We start from the raw sequence: 18,723 nt of genomic DNA on the forward strand, positions 1-18,723 counted from the left end.
CCTCAGATCCAGACACATGGGCTCCTAATTCTAGTCCAAACAGTCCTCCAGCAAGATGGGAAGTGGAGAACAGAGAATCACGCAGAAGCTCAAAGGCCAGCCTGGGGTACCCTGCCTCAACAAGGTGGAAGGAGAGGAGGGTTTTCCAAAAGTAATTTTCTAACCTTTGCATCTGTGCCATGAACCATGAAAGCATACACACACACACACACACACACACACACACACACACACACACACACACACAAGCGCTCGCGCGCCAAAATCTTCAAGCAAGAGTACGAGGTCAGGGTTTGATTTACTCTAGTTTCAGGGAAAAAGATGGGGATAAGGGTGTAAGACGATCAAACTGGGCATTTGGCATGGCTCATTCATGTACAGGTTTATTGTGCTAATTTTTAAAATCTCTTTTCCATTTGGAAATTCCCTAATAAGAGTTTTCAGTACCCTTTACTTTAACCTGGCGAACAGCAAGCATCAATACACACTGACATCTGGAAACTGGCAGAAGGGTAACAGTGGTCCCCGGCTGGCATCCCCATGGCTTATAGGTGTATTGTGCAGTGAGTCGGCGCTCTCACCTTCTCCTTGGTTCGAAGCTCATTGAACATTTGCTGAATCTCCAGTTTCCAGTCTTCCTGCATAGAATGGAAGGATTCCTGGGGCATCTCAGTGGCCACCACCCCTTCAATCGCAGTCAGCTGTTGAAGAATTAAGGCAAACGAAGGGCGGATGTGAGGGTCTTGTTCCCAGCATTCTGCGACAAATGAGAATCACATTACTTTTCCCTCTTAGTACAACTAGGATGATCTCCAAGACGGGCAGGGTTCTCAGTCTGACACTTGTCACTCTAAACCAGAAGTCCCTGTCTGCAGTGTTGACTCCTGGAATTCTTAAGGGCATATCAGTGAGTGCCTGAGAGCTCTGTGTCCCCAGTATCCAGCACAGTGTCAGAGGTGAGCAGAGACACAATGAAATGAGCATGCTCCTGTTTTCATGCTGAGGCCTGGCTGCTGCAGCAAAATCGCCTAGCTATAAAACACAAGCCCCCAAGCCAACGTGTGGAATTTGATATAATTACAACAGAAGGACTAAGGAATAACATAATACTGGACACTGTGCCACATGCCATCAATTTAAGGCAGGATCTGGATTACATGGTGAATTTGCAGCCAGCCTAGGCTGCCCAGTGAGTTTGAGGACATCCTGAAATATGTCACAAATTTTCATCCAGCATGGAATACAGAGTGAGTTCAAATTTGTTCACATAGCAAAACTCTATCAAAACAAAAATCAAAATCCACAGCTCACAGGGAAAGGCAGCAGCTTAAGGACAAGAGAGGAATCGGAAGGACCAAGCACAACCACGCTGCTGAGACCTGGGAGGTGCTCACTATCTGGGACTTCAGATGGAGGCTTGGAACCAGCTCAGAGCTGTGCTGTCTGCTGGCGGATGGTGGCCCGGAAGATGAGGCATCGCTGGTAAAACTGGGTGGCCTTAAGCTGCACAACTGAAAATGGAAAATGCACCTCTCTAGCATAGTTGAAGTTTCTTAGAATAGCACACTTAAAATTGGCTCTTTTTTGTTTTTTGGTTTTTGGTTTTTTTGTTTTTGTTTTTGTTTTTGTTTTTGTTTTTTGTTTTTTGTTTTTTTTTTTTTGTTTTGTTTTGTTTTTTGTTTTTTTGAGACAGGGACTCATATTAGCCCAGGCTGGCCTGGAAACTCAAAGCAATTCTCCTGCCTCAGATTCTTGAATACTGGCATCAATGACATGAGCTACTGCATCCAGATTAATAATATCCTTTGCTTTTAAAACCTTATATATTTATCTATTTATTTACATGTGTGGGCTCAGGTGTGCCACTGTATATAGTTAGAAACAGAGGACCACCAATAGGAATCCGATCTCTTCTATTGTGTAGAAATTGAACTCAGACTGTCAGCCTTGGTGGTGAACATCTTTATGTGCTGAGTCATCTCACTAGCACATACATAGAAAACGTTACTATTCCTATACACAACTTTCCTTGGCCCTAGACCCTTGAGAGCGGGGCTGAACAATACCTTTCATGAGCTTTGCAAATGGCTCAGGGCAGGTGGACGGAATGGGCAGTGTGAGCTTGTTGACGGCCACCCCATATGCCACAGCCAGTCCATCGATGCCACGGTAAGGGACCTCGCCCGTGAGCAGCTCCCACAGCAGCACCCCATAGCTGGAAAGCAAAGTTCCCATTAGTGACTTGGGCTCCAGAGTCTGCCTCACCCCCAGCTCAACTCCCACTAAGATCAGCATCCCCTGCTGACCAAGGCCACTGTTCTCCCAGGGTGGGAGGTGACTCTGCCCCAGAACAGCTGGAGCATAATACACAATCCCAGCACTCAGGGGACCGAGGCTGGAGGATTATGAGGTCCAAGCCTCAAAATACTCCTTAGAAGAGGTCTGGAGAGATGGCTCAGCAGTTAAAAGAGTATTGGCTGCTCTTCCAGAGGTCCTGAGTTCAGTTTCCATCCCCCACACAATAGCTCACAGCTGTCTCAAATTCTGGTCTTAGGGGTCTGATGCCCCTTTCTGGCCTCCACAGGCACTGTATGCATGTGATGCCCAGATAAACCCTCAGGTAAAAGACCCACACACATAATTTTTTTTTCCCGAAGTTCTATCACTCTAAATCAGTGGTTCTCAACCTTCCCAATGCTATGACCCTTTAATAAAGTTCCTCACATTGTGGTGACCCCCAACCATGGAATTATTTCATTGGTACTTCATAACTGTAATTTTGCTACTATTATGAATCATATATAAGCACCTTGTATTCAGGGTGTCTGATATGCGGTGGCAAAGGGGTTGGGGACCCATTAGGCTTTACACTGAACAGACAGAGGTGTAAAAGAAATACATTGTGGGGTGAGTTTTTGTGTTGCCCAGGGTATCCTCAAACCCTGGGCCAAAGGGATCTCCCCTGATGAGTGGCTGGCTATGGGTACACAGCATTGTGCCTGCACAGCTGGCATTCTTGCTGGTTTTCATTTCATTTTTTCATTTATTTGTAATTTAGCATGTGTCCATGTGAGCACCGCAGCTTGCGGTGAAGTCAGAGGACAACTCTCAGGAGTCAGTTCTCATCTTCTGAGTCTCAGAGATTGAAGTCAGACTTGGCAGCAAGGACCTTGACCCACTGAGCCATCACACTGGTCCCAGGCATCTGATACTATCACTGTCCAGCCTCTCTCCTTCTCTCCTAATTGGAAACTTTTAATGACAACTTGGATCACTTGTGCATTAAGTGAAACCAAAGTACAGGTGGATTTCAGAGGCGTATCTGCTCTGGCTGCGTCTGAGGCTCTGCAGCTTGTACTCTCGCCACTTCTGGAATCTCATGTCAGACCACATGAGCACTGGCGGTTCTAGCTTGTAACTACAGGACTTGCAATAGAGGGCAGACACATAGAAAGGGGTGTAGTCTTAAGACATCATTTTGAATGCAAAACTGATTTATGGGGGAGTTAGTAGTTTCTAGAACCCTGACAGTTAATCTCTTAAAAGACAGCTGAGTTCAGTTTCACAACTTGTTTTCATGTAGGCAGAAAGTGACTGTAATTAACTCCATGACAAGATCCTCATTGCTTTATAGAATACACATGCTCAGCTCTGTCCTCAGAGGGCCTGACTAAGTCACGACAGGGAAGCTCTTAAGATGTGTCCCCAGGACACAAAAGAATCTTCGCTTCAACTCATAGCAGTTACTAGTAGAGTATCTCCTTCCAAAGTCTTTCTTTTTTTTTCATACATTATATATTACTTTGATTATAGGAGAGTAGGTTTCTATGTGGCTTTTTCATGTCCTTCACTTTTGGGTAATCCTTTCCCCAACCCCCTTGTGTCTTCGCTTCCCCTACCTGCTTTAAACATCCCCACCCCCAGTCCCACCTCTACTCAAATACTACCTAAGTTCTGCTATCCCCCTCTGTGAAGTCATCCTCTCCCACCTCTCCCAACAGCTCCCTTCTAATGTCCTGACTTCCACACTACTACAATTAGATTAGAAGCTACATTCAACTAGCAGGGAGAACGTACAGCATTCCTTTTTCTTGCCTGGGTCATCTCACTCAATATAATTTTGTTCAAGTCCATCAATTTACCTGCCAAGACAAACCTGCCAAGCAAATGTGCCTACTCATACAACAGAGTATGACTGCTTTGGGGGTAAATGACCGCTCTCTGGCTGATTTGGCAAATATCTTCCCCAAGGACTTCATGTGTGGAAGCGAGGAGTGTGACTTCTAGTGTACACAAAGATTAAAGTGTTGATTGCGACTTTGTGAGTTTGACACAACCTGGTTCAAAAAAAGATTCTCTTACCTATCCTGCACATTAGCTTCCTTGTCACTATGACAAAAACTGAAAGAAACCCCCTACCGGACAGAGCAAGGATTTCCCTTCACTCACAGTTTCAGAGTGTCCTGTCTACCATGGTGGGGAGACATGAGGATGCAACCTCTATTCACACCATGGTGTGCACCACTGAGCCCAGCATGATACATGGAAGTGTCATCCACCCCCTCCTTGTTGCCAGAGCGTGAGCAGCTTTGTTACCCATGATGCTCTGCTTCACCACAGGCCCAAGAGACAACAGAGCCAAAGGCTCATGGGAAGAAAACTCTCAAACTGTGAGCTTTCTGAAATTAAAAAGACAAAAAAAAAAAAAAAAATCCCTTCTTAAGAGTTGGTTATCTTAGGAATTTTGTCACAGCCACAGAAAACTGACTAATACAGAAAACACGAGTCACTGCTATGAGGAACCTAACAGTGTGGTTCAAATGCCTTTGATAAAGTCTGTAAAAGGGCATAGAGAAAGCTGGAGTTCTGAGAGTCACTTCTTCTATTGGGACTCAAGATGAAGATGCTGAAGGAAATGTGCCAGTAACGGCTGTGCTCATGAGGACTCCGGCAGAAATCACCCTACAAACCACTTGAGTTACATTCTAGCAATGTCTACATTTTGCCCCCATCCTGAGACCTTGAATGAGGCTGAAATTTGAAGGCAGGAGACTCAATAATCTGACAGAGAAAATTGCAACACAGCCTAACACTGGGGTTGTGGCATGGTTATCACCAACTGCTTTTAGCAATTTGGACCAGGAGTCAAAGGCAGCGGAAATATTGTAAACACTTGCAGTTTAGCCAAAAAGGTCACATATCCACATGGCAGGCAGACCTAATTGTTAAAGAGATTATGGACATTAAGAAAACAAGGATTCACACTGGAACAACTGGAAGTCTTGCCGTCCCTGAGAGGGCAAAGTGTGGAGCTAGAAAATGAAGAACATGTAATGGAGACCTTCTGGAGTTAAGAGACACCAAGGGAAGCTACAGGCAGCAAGCAGAGCCAGCTCAGGAGATAAACCACAAGAGCAGCAGTTCACAGAACCTAACAATCAGGGCTGCCCAAGCCACATTCTGCTGACATGTGCTCCAGACTTCAGACACGGACATCTGTGGGTGGCCGCTGGCTGGGCTCACTTTTACTTTGGTCTGTCCCTCCCTGCTATTTTCTTCTCCTTTCTTCCCAGAGGAGAATGCTTGGTGTGTCATTTTGTCTCAGAAGTGTATAACTTTCTTTTTCTCAAGGAGATCACAGCTAAGAGTTTTGCTGTTGTTGTTGTTGTTGTTTTGTTTGAGGGCTGGATTAGTGTGGGTTTCTCAAGCATGAGGACCTGTGTTCAGATCTCCAGCACCCAGATAGAAGAGTCAGGTGTGGTCTCACATATCTGTAATTCCAGCAGAAGGTGGATTCCAGAGACCTGCTCACGAGCCAGTCAAACCAATCAGTGAGCTCCAGGCTCGAGTCTTATCTCAAAAGATAAGATAAAGATAGTGGAAGACACTCAGTACCAACCTCTCACCTCCACACTTACCAATACATACACACATGCATGCACATACTTAATAGCACACACATGTGCATACACTTAACACACACATGAACACACAGTAACACAAATTTAGTAACACATGTATACACAATCATACACATATACACACATACACACATACTTAATGTGGTGGTTTGAAAGAAAATGCCCCCCCAAAGGGAGTGGCACTATTAGGTGTGGCCCTGTTGGAGTAAGTGTGTCACTGTAGGGGTGGGCTTTTTTGCTCAGGCTTCCCTCAGTGTGACTGTCAATGTCCTGCTGCCTTCTGGTCAAGATGTAGCCAGCACCACATCTGCCTGCATGCTGCCAAGCCCCCCATCATGATGATAATGGACTGAACCTCTGAACTGTAAGCCACCACCTTAATTAAATGTTTTCTTTGTAAGAGTTGCCATGGTCATGGTGTCTCTCATAGCAACAGTTACTTTCACTAAGACACTTAATTACACACACTTACCACACATGCACACATTTAATAATAGATATACACACTTAATAACACATATGCACATACACTAAAACACATGCAAACACAACAACACTCAGAGGCCTTTGCCTTGAGTCTCAGAAAAGACTTTGAACATAGAACTATACAGTCCTTGAGATTGGATAAACCCATTTGCATCATGAGATGAGACCAGGTGGAGGCTAGAGGATGGTTCATAAATGTCCCTCTAAAGCTAATGTGTTGGAGCTTTGGCCCCAGATGAGGTAGCAGAACCTTTTGAAAGTGGGACCTCATCAAGGGAGGTGCATCAGCCTCTTCTCCTCTTTCTGATTCCTGGGAGGCATGAAGGAAGCACCTTAAGTCTACCACAAGCTTCCAGCCATGATGTTGTACCTCTTCACAGACTAAAATGATGAGTTCAAGTATCCATGAACAGAGACCTCCGAAACCCTGAACCAAAACAAGCTTTTCTCATTTACCCTAATTACCCCAGAGATCATATCACACAACAGAAAGCCAAATAACAGTCTCTTGTCATCATATTTGTAGTTGGGATTTTCTTTGGGCCTCCAACCAGCTCCCAATTAAAGACATAGAGATTTATGAATGCTCGACTTTAGCATAGGCTATTAATCTTTTTATTTTTCTTGCATTCTGCATGTCTTACTTTCCTGCTTCCTCCATGTCTGGCTGGCTGCTCCCTGGCATCTCTTTTTCTTTCTTTTCTGAGCCTAAATTCCTCCTCCTCATTACTCTCCCTGACTGAAACTCCCACCTATACCTCCTCCCTCACTATCTGCTCTTTAGCTGTTTATTAGACCAATTAGTTACCTTAGGCAAGCAAGGTAAAACAGTAACACATCTTTACACAACTAAACAAATGCAATACATCTTTTTATAGTTAAACAAATATTCCACAGCATAAGCAAATGCAATACATCTTTACATAGTTAAACAAATATTCTGCAACACACATCTGGATCAACACACTCACAAAGCACTTTGCTATTCACGGCAGAATCACGAAGGCTTGCAGCTTCCATGATCAAATACAACAACAACCAACAATTGCAGATAGACAAAGCAAAGGTGTGTATGCTCACCTCCAGATGTCGCTGCCCTTGGAGAACAGGGAGGACCTGATGACCTCAGGAGCCATCCAGGCATAGGTCCCTGCTGCACTCATCCTGGTAGTTCTGTGCCACTCCCTTGCCAGCCCAAAGTCCGTGATCTTCAGTGTCTTGTTGCAAATGTCATCATGTTCTATCTTCTCCAGCAGCAAAACTGCAGAGATAAGGGTGGAAAGGACCTCAGCACATGGTTCCACTCCATCCCAATTCTTCTAAGTCATCTGTTCTGTTTTGTTTTATATTTTTAATAGCAAAACTCTTTCCATTTAAAATTTATATTTAACCATATATACTTGTATACAACACACCACGATTGTATTCACACCTGCCTTCCACTACCCTCTATCTTTGGTTCACTATACCAGGAACCTAGAGTTTTATGCACACAAGGAAGTACTCTACCACTAAGCTACAGCCCCAGCCCTTTCCAATAGCATCTAAAACACAATCTTGGATTAGATAGCCCAGGCATACATTGTGACTACAGTACATGTTCTACCCATGGCTCTCAGATGCATGTCAACAAAGAAAGCTATTTCCAGTTCCATTCTCTGCTCCTCTGCCTGTACATCAATGCCTCCCCCCATCAATCTCCTGAACATTGCACACCCAGTATGATCCAGCACACCATGGGAATGGCCCTCCTCCTCCTGGAATGATATCCATGGGATCTGCTTCTGAAATGAGGCCACTCATGGGGAGAAGTCACATGTCCATGATACCTGGAAGCCAATGTTGAGAACTCCCACTCACTCTGTAATGGTGCCCACTTGGCCTGGCGTGACTCAGCCAGACAGGTGAAAGCAGAAGGGGGTCCTTGTCAGTTCTGTGTTTTTTGTTCTATTTCACCAGGAAGTCACAGTGCTGAGCCTAACAAGGAAACCCTGCCCCAACTTCCTAGCAAAAAGAATGATTTTGGAGGGGAAAAGTAAAATTTTAAAATGTAGTTTTCATTGTAGTGTGAACATAATATTACCAAATCTTTTAGGTTTAAAAAAAAAAAAGCAAAATACAATCTCATGGTAGCTGCTTGAGTCAGGGAAAATGAATTTGCTTTCTGCCACTTTGTTTAACTTACAGCAATTACTAGGTAAAGTTTTAAGAAAATCTTCCAGCACGATGCAGCTTCGGAAGAAAGTAAATGATTCTTAGGGGCAAGAGTCTTTTACCAAGATATCTCAGCTAGGATCAGTTATCAAAGAAAACATGACAGAAAAATAAATAAATGTTTCACTCCAAGAAATTCCGTCCTAACCAAAGCAGAGTATCTTTCCTGCTGGATGCACGAGAGATTGCCACCAATAGATTACCCATTAACATAGCTCATTATCAAAAACCTTCTGCAAAACTCTCACAGACATCTGAACCCATGAAGATAATTTGTGAGATACCATGACTTCATGAAATTGGAAATTCAGAAGGCAAACCCATCAGAGGCAAAGGGCCGAGTTCAGCCCAAGCTTGCTGATACCTGTCCATCTTTTGTGCAACTACATATAAATCTTAACTCCAGAAACTGTTTTAGCACTCCCCCCAAGTCCCCACAGCAACACTGAACTCCATGCCCCCACAATGTATCACCCATTCTAAGAGTAAAACTACAGTCAGCCATCTCCTGCTGAGCAGAGCCATTTCCACACATTTCAACTCTTAAGATGCCAGTCAGTCAGGGAAGAATTAAAACTTCCAGTTTATAGCCTAAAAATGCCACCCAAGATCCCAGGGCCATGCACAGAGTGTCTGTATGGAGGATCTCTGAATTCCTCCAGCCATACCATGTTGTCCCAAGCAGGCAAGACAACCAAAGATGCCTGCTGACTGGAAGGGTGCTTGAACAGTACCTCCCTATAAGCTAAAAGCCTATTTTGTCCTTGTGAATTTTAAGAAAAATAAATCCTATTTTAAAAGAAGAAGAAGAGGAGGAGGAGGAAGAGGTGTCACTGGGCGTTGGTGGCTCACGCCTCTAATCCCAGAACTTGGGAGGGAGAGGCAGGTGGATCTTTGTGAGTTCGAGGCCAGCCTGGGCTACAAAGTGCCAGGATAGCTTCCAAAGCTACACAGAAAAACCCTGTCTCAAAAAAACAAACAAATAAACAAACAGAAAAGGAGGTGTAGCCCCTAAATCTTTCAGTGGGCACTCTTAACCACAGAAGCCAACACCAATTACTACCAATTTGCCAGCTTCCATTTTCCCCTACACTATCACTAGCTTCATTTGCAAGGAATAATGATCTTTCTTCTATAAAGGCCCAGGGATGGGAACTGCTTGCCGTCATGTAAACCGATTTCACAACTGTACTCTTTTCTGTTCATTATCTGTCTCATTCCTGTAACAAGTGGACAGGAAGGTGTGGTCTGAATGAGAAATGACCCCAAACCATATGCTTCAACACTTGGTCCTGAGCTGGCAGCACTGTTTTGGAAGGTTGTAGAACTTGCAGGAGGTGGAGCCTAGATGGAGGAAAGAAAGGAAATTATGGGGGGTGGGGGGCAGGGTGTCAGGCCTTGAGGCTTTAGAGTTTGGCCACACTTCAGTCACACTGCTTTCTGTCCATGGACAGAAAGAGGCCAGCTGCCTCACACTCCTGCTGCTGCGCCTTCTCCATCATGGCAGAATTCAACTGTCTCCTGGACTATGAGAAAATAAACCCTTCTTCCCTTAAAGGTGTCATCTGGAATTGGATCACAACCATGAGTGGTCACTAATGCTGAAGACACAGCAGCAATGAAAAGGGACCTCAGAATAGTCCTTGCCCTCAGATCCACAGCACATGTGAAGGGCAGAGTGTGAACTCCACAACACAGGAGAGCAGCTAGGAGGAAAACTAGGCTCTGGCCAGCAATAAGCCAGCTTCCTTCCCGGTGGGAGGGTGGCCTATGCTAGCAGTTGTCCTGCCACAGTTTAGAAGCCAGCCTCTCTTTTTCCCCAGTCCAAAGTTCCCCTAGCAACTGGCACTGCACACTCCAGCTCAACACAAAACAAGTTAAAATAACACCACAGTACCAACTGTAGGCCAGGGCTCCATAAAAGGCCCATTGTGTGGGACTCTGCTTCCAACTGGCATGGCAGAATTCCTGAAATTCCTTATCTTTTGGGCAATGTGACCGAAACCACAACTTGCCACCTCAACAGGTAAATTAGACCTGGGCATCCCTCCAGGTCTCGCCAGGTTTCAGGTGCACACAGGTTGTGCCTACTTCCATTTCCGGTCCCTCAATGTAGAGACAGCCATAGGCAGGGGTGGGTGTCTGGCCACGACTGATAGAGTCGTATCAAGCAGGTGGGCTTCCTGGCCTCAGAAGTGTTCATTCTCCTTAGCAGCTGAGTTGGGGGCCTTTGAGAGCCTCATCTGAGACTGCAGCAAGAGCTCATTTTCCTGTCTGTGGGCTTCAATTCTTCAGCGCCCAGCCTTGCCCTGGGCTACCCACCCAGTCATGCGGCGGAGAGTCCTCCAGCCTCTCTGAAGTCTTCTCTTGGCCTTTGTGAATTTGTTGGCATGAAGCATGTTTTTAAAGCAATTACAGCTTACCCATTCTGTTTCTCCAACATTTATGGGATCACTGAATCCAGACTCTATTCTGAGACAGATGGGCCTCAATTAATCTTTAACTAGGAACGTATTATTTAAAAAAAAAAATTAGCAAGTGCAGAAAAGGAACAAAGTAGAACACATTTACAAGCACCATTGATCTCGGTCCAGGGTCACAAGGTCAGCTGATGGATGTCCGTTTTGCACACAGTAGGGAGCACTGGGTATGGAATGGAAGGAAGCTGTCTGCATTTACTATACCAATTTCTTCTGATCTCAATCTACTTCCCTCCTCACACCTTGTCCCCTGAGCCATGGAGGAAGGACCTGACTCTGGCTTGGCTTTCATTTGCCATACTTTGACAAGATCTTTCCAGCTCTTTCTTGTATTCCCCACATGAACCCCATGTTCTAACAATTCTGGTATCCAGGGTCATTGCAAATTTTAAAACAAAATGAAAACCAGAGCATCGTCTCGGTGTCCCCACCTCCCAGCACCTGCTCACTGTGTGAAAACCTTACAATAAGCCAGGCTCTCTGAACTCCTCCATGCATTTTTCACTCCAACTGGATCTGATTAGGTATTGAAGAATATATAAAGAACCCCCTAACTTGACTGGAAGGTTCGCTCTTTTCTTCTAAAGATTTATTTCCACTGTATGTGCAAGTGTTTTTGTCTACACGTACATATGTACACCATGTACCTCTCCAGTGCCTTCAGAGGCCCAAACAGGAACTCAGATCCCCTAGAACTGGAGCCACCTTGTGGATGCTGGGAGCGTTGCAACTTGACCTGGCATTTTCATGTGTTTTGTTGTATCTTTGTTGGCTAAATGGGTAACCAAATAACCAAGACTGTACAGCAGGTCTGGTTGGGAGGAGGAGAAATTACCTTAAGTTCCCACCTTATATCACCTGCCAAGTGTAAAACCACTCACCTCTGCCCTCACAAAGGAAGAGGCTGTAAAAGTATTTACAGCCAAGCAGGTGTCCTCAGAGCACACTGCTCCCCGAAGCCTAGCCCTAGCCCACCTCTGCTGGCCTTAGAGAACCCCTTCTCTGCCTTGATTCACCTCCAAGCTATTCCTGCTTGCATCCCCTCTTCCCAAAAGATCTCCAGACCCCTGGCTTTTCTGACTCCACTCCTGCCCTCCCTCATTCTGATTCAGGGACTTTTCACTCCACCGGGGCTCTCTGCATCTGATCTCAAACCGTTCGATGCCTGTGACACTCAAATAAATAAAAGCATACACAAGACAACATGAGACCGCACACAGCTTTGTTCAAACCCTCCCGTGACACGTCAGTAGAACCCAGGGTTTTGACAGGTGTTCTCTTCTTCTTTTCACCACCAGCCCCCATGCCAACTCCCTGCTAAGAACCTAGACACAGCTTCCTCCACCTTCCACAAGAACGTGATTCTTCCTAGACACTTCCTCCTCAAGACTCAGGACTTTCCTAAAAGCCCACTGATGAGGAGGACAATCTAGAACATTGCTGCTTGCCCTAAAATAATGTGCAATCTCTTTGCTTTCCTTGAGACGGGGTCTCATTTTGTAGCCCAGGCTGGCTATCCTGCCTGGGCTAGCATGCACAGCTTTCTTGCTGTTGTTTATTTTTGTTTTGAGAGAAGGTCTTACACTATATGCCCAGGCTGACATGAAATTCACCATGTAGCTTCCAGCAATCCTCCTGCCTCATACTCCCAAATCCTACTATTCCAAGTATGAGCTCACCATACCTGACTATCATCTCCCTTCCAGCCTAAGCACTTAGGCTAAGCATTATTCACCAGCCAACTGATTTAATGTCTGTCTCATGCACTAGGGCAAGGAACTTGTTTAGACTTTGTCCACTACAGAGAGCCAAGAGCCTGGAAGGAATTCTGACACCTAATATACAGCCAATAAATAGCCCTGTGTATGTATGTATGAATGAATGAATGAATGTGTTTACTAGGTACAAGAAGACAAACTTATTTAAAGAAAACCCAGATACAGTTAACTAAAAATAGATTCTCCCCACTCCCAACATCACTTACAAACCAAATGCATGAGGTAAGCCTTTGCAACAGTATTCCACTGTCATGGAAAACTGTTCACAGCTTATGGCATAAGAACTCTATATGGGCATTTCTATCAGCTCAGTAAGTTAACAGTGGAGACATCTATTATAGAGAGCAGGCTGTGGGCTGGGGAGACAGCTTCATCAGTAAAGTACCTGTGGATGAGAGATCCTCAAGAAACTGAAACCAAGCAGGGTGGTGGCAGCACATACCTTTAATCCCAGCACTGGGGATGCAGAAGCAGACAGATCTCTGTGAGTTAGAGGCCAGCCTGGTCTACAGAGCGAGTTCCAGGCAAGCTCCAAAGAGAAACCCTCTCTCAAGAAAAAAAAAAAAAAAAACCCTAAAGTGGACAGATGCTCTGACCACAAACACACACACACACACACACACACAAAGTTGGGACTGGAGAGATGGCTCAGCAGTTAGGAATACTGGCTGCTCTTCCAAAGGACTCAGGTTTGATTCTAGCATCTACAGGTGACTCAAGCCCAGCTGCAACTCCCATTTCATAGGTCTGACAACCTCTCAAGACTTAATGGGCACCAGGCATGCAGCTGATATACATGCAGGCAAAATACCCATACATACAAAATCAAAAAGAAATAAAGGAGATTTTTTAAAAAGAAAAGAAAAACTTCAGCTAGTCAGTGAACCAAATGAATATATATGTATATATACATATATATGTACATATATATATATACACATACACAGTGGTGTGTTTATAAATTACGCAAATGAGTGTGAGGTTGATGTCTGAGGGTCACTTAATTTTTGCTGCTGCTATCCTGGCAATCTCTGACTGTACCATCAAAGCGCGGACAATGGCATCTTGTTCCACAGCTTTCTATGGACACACACCCTTGCGTGACACTGAAGTTCAGTGCATGGCCACACTGGACTCATTTCCTCCCACCAACTCCACCGTGGCCTTTCCATCCAGCCACACCTGTAACTGTTACTGTTCCTTACAATGCTATTTGCCTCCATGGTAATGTTTACCCAACTGCCTTTGAAGTGTTAAGAACCAGGGAACAGATTTTCCCCACAGGACTAGAGTCGGTCTCCAAGAAAAAGATTTCTGGACACAGCATCACAAATCAGGTGTTCTGTAACTTGACCCTGGTCACACAGCCACCAGGAGATGACAATGATGTATTCAAATCCAGGATTGGAAATGTGGCTCAGTTAGTGGAGTGCTTGGCTCGGCTAGCATGCAGGAAGGCTCAGATTCCACCCCACGCCTGCACTGCCTAAAGGGGTGTGGTGGCGGGCACATGCTTATTATCCCAGCACTCAGGAAGTAAGGGCAGAAGGATAGAAGTCCATGGTCATCCTGTCTACCTACAGAGGTGAGGCCATCATGTTACACATCAGACTCTGTCTCAACAAACAAATAAATCAAAACAAAACAAAACAAAAAAAAACCGAATTCAGATCTAAGTGGTATTAAGTTAATGGCCTGATCCTTGACGATTCTGGTAATGTTTAACATTCACAAGCTAATGTGAGCAAGCAAGGACTACACTGTGTGTCTCACCCCTAGATTCCTGGAAGCCCTTTTCATGGGACAGCAATGACTGCCTTCACTCACTTCACACCTACCTTGATCCCTTCTGCTCATTAGCTAGTCAATAAAAACATGAGTCAGGGCTGGGGATGTAGCCTAGTGGTAGAGCACTTGCATAGCACACACTTGCCTAGCCCTGTGTTCCATCCAGCAATGACAATACATATATACAATAAATAAACAAATAAACACACAAGTCGGATCACACCAGTTCTGGCCACAAAATGCTCCCAGGCTCCCAGGCAGAGACATCAGAGTTCCATGAGCCCACAGGTCTGAGCAAGTGCCTCTGGCCCCAAGCTCTCATCCCAGGATACTTCACAGTTCCCTGTGGTCCCTGCTCTGAGATGGTTCCCTCTCCACCACCACCACCCTCTCTCTCACCAGTTTGATTACCTGGCAGATTATCCTGCATGACTGCCAGACTCTGATGGCAGAGACACTGTCACTGCCCCTTACCTTGCCACAGTGTTCCTATGACCCAGAAAGGGCCACGGAGGTTTAGATGTGTCCTGGAACACAAGGCGTTTTGTTTGATCTTTTTATCCTCTAAGAATGCATACATAAAACCTGCTGGGTCTGCTGGCTCAGACCTATGATTCCAGCTGCTAGGGAGGTTGGGATTAGAAAGTTCAAGGTTTGCCTGGGTTACAGAATTCTTTCAAGGTCAGCCATCATTATAAGGCCAGACCATGTCTCAGAATAAAAACAGGAGGAGGTCTGAGGAAGCAGCTCAGGGAGTGACTGAGGAATTTCTGGGAAGACCATGGGCTCCATCCCTATGGGGCAAGGGGCAGTTTCCACGGATCCTTAAAACTGTTTTGCTTCATTCTCCAGCAAGGCACAAGGACAAACAGACAGCTGAGCCAGCAATGCTTGCTCTGTGCTGTGCTGTGTTGTGCTGTGCTGTGCTCTGTAGGAGTCTCGGGATCCAGCATTTCTTTACCACCATGAAACTCAAAACCTGCAACTTGGGTTTTGCTGGGGTCATGGTTCATTGGGGGATGTACTTGTTGTGCAAACATAAGGACCAGAGTTTGATATCCTAGAACCCAAATGAAAAAGCCAGGCATGGGTGGCACTTGCTTATAATCCAGTGCTGGAGAAGTGAACACAGCCAAACCCCTGGGACCAGAAGGTCAAGTCCGCAAGCCTGGCCAAACTGGCAAGACCTTGTCTCAAAAAACAAGGCAGCAGCATCCTAAAGAATGGCACCTAAGTCTGACCTCTGGCCTACACACAAACATACACACACACACACACACACACACACCTGCAACCTGGCTCAGCTTTCAGTCTGTAGTCATCAATCAGAAATGGCTTCATCACAGACAAGTCCCCAAGAAGCAGTAAGACTTAAAATACACTAGAAAAGAACATCTGTCTAAAGGTACATAATCACCTGGCATGGTGGCCCATGCCTTTAATCCCAGCACTCAGGAGGCAGAGGCAGGGGTATCTCTGTGAGTTTGAGATCAGCCTGGTCTACAGAGTGAGTTCCAAGACTGCCAATTCCACAGAGGAAACGCTGCCAATAAATAAATAAATAAATAAATAAATAAATAAATAAATAACAGAAAGAAAGAAGGAAGGAAAGAAAGAGAAAGAGAAATAAGTATAAGCCGTTTAAGAAACTCAAGCATTTGTTTAAGCAGCAATCCCCCCGCCCCCACCCCCGCCAGGCTGGGGTGCAAGCCCTCCCCTACCATTCAGTCATGTGGGTTGACTGTAGAGTGAAATAAAAGCCCAATATTGACTCAAAGCACTGCTGACAAGAACACACTGCCACAATCAGCAAATAGTGCACTCAAACACAACCTGCTAAAGCCATGCTGCTACACTCCACAGTGAGAGTGAGAAGGTAAAGCCTCCCACACAGCAGGGAACTCCAAAATGCTTCATTTGTTCACCAAACAGATAAAGCAGACATCAAGGACAGAACCCTGTGGGCCTCACTGTAATTTAAACACTGTAGGCCACATCCAAATATCTCTTTTCATTATAATTAAGTAATTATAATTATGGCGATATCACAATAAATCCTTGGCCAAGTTAGTGTCTAGCCAACTAATCCATTTAGACTGCATTTTTTTGTATTAAGTTTTTTAGTGTTTTGAGACAAGTTCTCAAATGGCCCAAGCTGGCTTCAAACTCAGTATGATATCTTAGGATGACCTTGAACCTCTGATCCTCCAGCCTCTACCTTCAGAGTTCAGGGACTACAAGGATTTGCCACCATGACCAGTTTCTGGGGTGCTGGAGATGGAGCCCCATGTTAAGAAAGCACTCTAGGAACTAAGATAAATCCACTGCTTACAATTGTGACATTTTAAAATAAAGGAAGTCTTGTCTGCCTTTAAAGGAATTAAAAATACCCTAGGATGCTTGGGTATTTGTTCTGAATACAAAAGATTTTCCAAAGCTAAGTTAGGATGGAATTGCCTCCAAAGTACAAAGTGTCTCCCGACATGCAGCAGTCTAATGTTGACTGGTGTGAACAGAAACCACGTAACTTCCTATTTTAAAAATGATTTCCAAGTGTTAGGAGTTCTTTACAAGTTTCCTTTTTATATGAAAGTGTGTAAGCAAGGGTTCCCATGTCCTCCTGTCCTTTACACAACCTACCAAACATGCACTGCTGGTGAACATGTGATGTGGCCCTCAAGATGCACTGAACCAGTACTAGTGAGATGTCTCAGACAGTAAAGCACTTGCTTGCAATCATGTGTGCCTGAGAGTCCTAGAACCCATAGGTAAAAGCCGGGAATGCTGGTGCCTACTTGTAATCCCAGCACAGGAAAAGAAACAGGTGGAATTTCAAGGCTTACAAGCCAGTCAGCCTAGCCTAATATAAGCAAGTTTCTAGATCAGAGATCTCGTCTCAGTCAAAAGGTAAAAGGTACTGGAGGAATGAAAAAGTCCTGAGGTTTTTCTCTGGTCTCCACATGTATGTGCTTGCAACTACACACACATACAAAGTAAAGAGTGGCATCCACCAAACCAGACTGGGTACAGTGCAAAATGCAGTAGCTACAGCCTCAAACCTTCGGTGTAAGGATTAATGCATCTTGAGCATTAACTTGGGCAGAATTAACTTGCAGAATGTTCTGTGTTATCATGAAGCTCCTGCAGAGAAGGGGATGGTATGATGTACTGTCATTGATCTGCAGAGGCACTCCCGGGTCAGGCTTTTGGACAGGTGGAGTCTGACCTTGTTCTGTGGCAGCAGGCTACATAATACACTGTTCTCAGAGCGGGTTAATAGTAGAAACTACCAAGCATGAAGTACACACATAAATAAGCTCCTAAAGATGGTGCTGTGGTACAGGGGAAGGAAGGGCTTAATCAGTGAAGTGCTTGCTGTGTAGTGGTGAGGACAGGCCCTGATTTCCATCTTCAGAACACACAGAAAAAGCCCAGCCTGGCAGTGGACTCTTATGATCTCAGCAGTGGGGAGGCCCAGACAGAAGAACCCATGGGGCTCCATGGCTCAACCAGCTTAGCCAAATATGGTGAATTCCAGAGATGTGTGGGACTCTATTTCAATAAAAAGGTGCAAGGCACCTAAGGAAGGACACATGAGGTTTACTTCAGGCCTTCACATGCAGGAACACACACATGCACCACCTCACGAATGTGCATCTGGACATACATAAATACATCACACAACAGAAAAACATATTACATGTTAGTAACACAGTTCTTAAAGCGAACCACCCAGGGACCTTCACGCAGTCAGCTGAGACATGCAGGGACCACCACTGCTTCTTCCCGACCTGCTTCCTTACACTGGTCCCTCATCCCTGGGGCAGCCGAGACCTAAATTAGATAGGCTGGGGGGAGGGGGGAACGGCCATCCAGTGCTCATGCATATCTACAACATTTAATTTATTCATAATTTACATAACGGAGAGAATATGTTTTGTAACTTTCAAGTATGTTTCCCTACTGACAGATTCATAGCGAAAGGAAATCCATGCTAGTGTATAGGAAAAGCACCGTCCATTCCCCTGGCTACTGTCTCTCTGCAGAAGACACTGT

General features: G+C 45.0%; 1 protein-coding gene across 1 annotated transcript in view; it reads right to left on the minus strand.

The window, feature by feature from the left end:
• Map3k21 (mitogen-activated protein kinase kinase kinase 21) overlaps positions 1 to 18,723 on the minus strand; it is a 34,581-nt gene that overhangs the window by 14,107 nt on the left and 1,751 nt on the right. Inside the window, exons 2-4 of the mRNA XM_051201606.1 lie at positions 7,488 to 7,668; positions 2,067 to 2,215; positions 582 to 757 (exon numbers count right to left, since the gene is read on the minus strand). Of these exons, the coding sequence (XP_051057563.1) occupies positions 582 to 757; positions 2,067 to 2,215; positions 7,488 to 7,668 (506 nt within the window). The remainder of the gene's footprint in view (positions 1 to 581; positions 758 to 2,066; positions 2,216 to 7,487; positions 7,669 to 18,723) is intronic.

Source organism: Phodopus roborovskii, unplaced genomic scaffold (genome assembly GCF_943737965.1).
Source record: "Phodopus roborovskii unplaced genomic scaffold, PHOROB, whole genome shotgun sequence".
Taxonomy (NCBI): domain Eukaryota; kingdom Metazoa; phylum Chordata; class Mammalia; order Rodentia; family Cricetidae; genus Phodopus; species Phodopus roborovskii.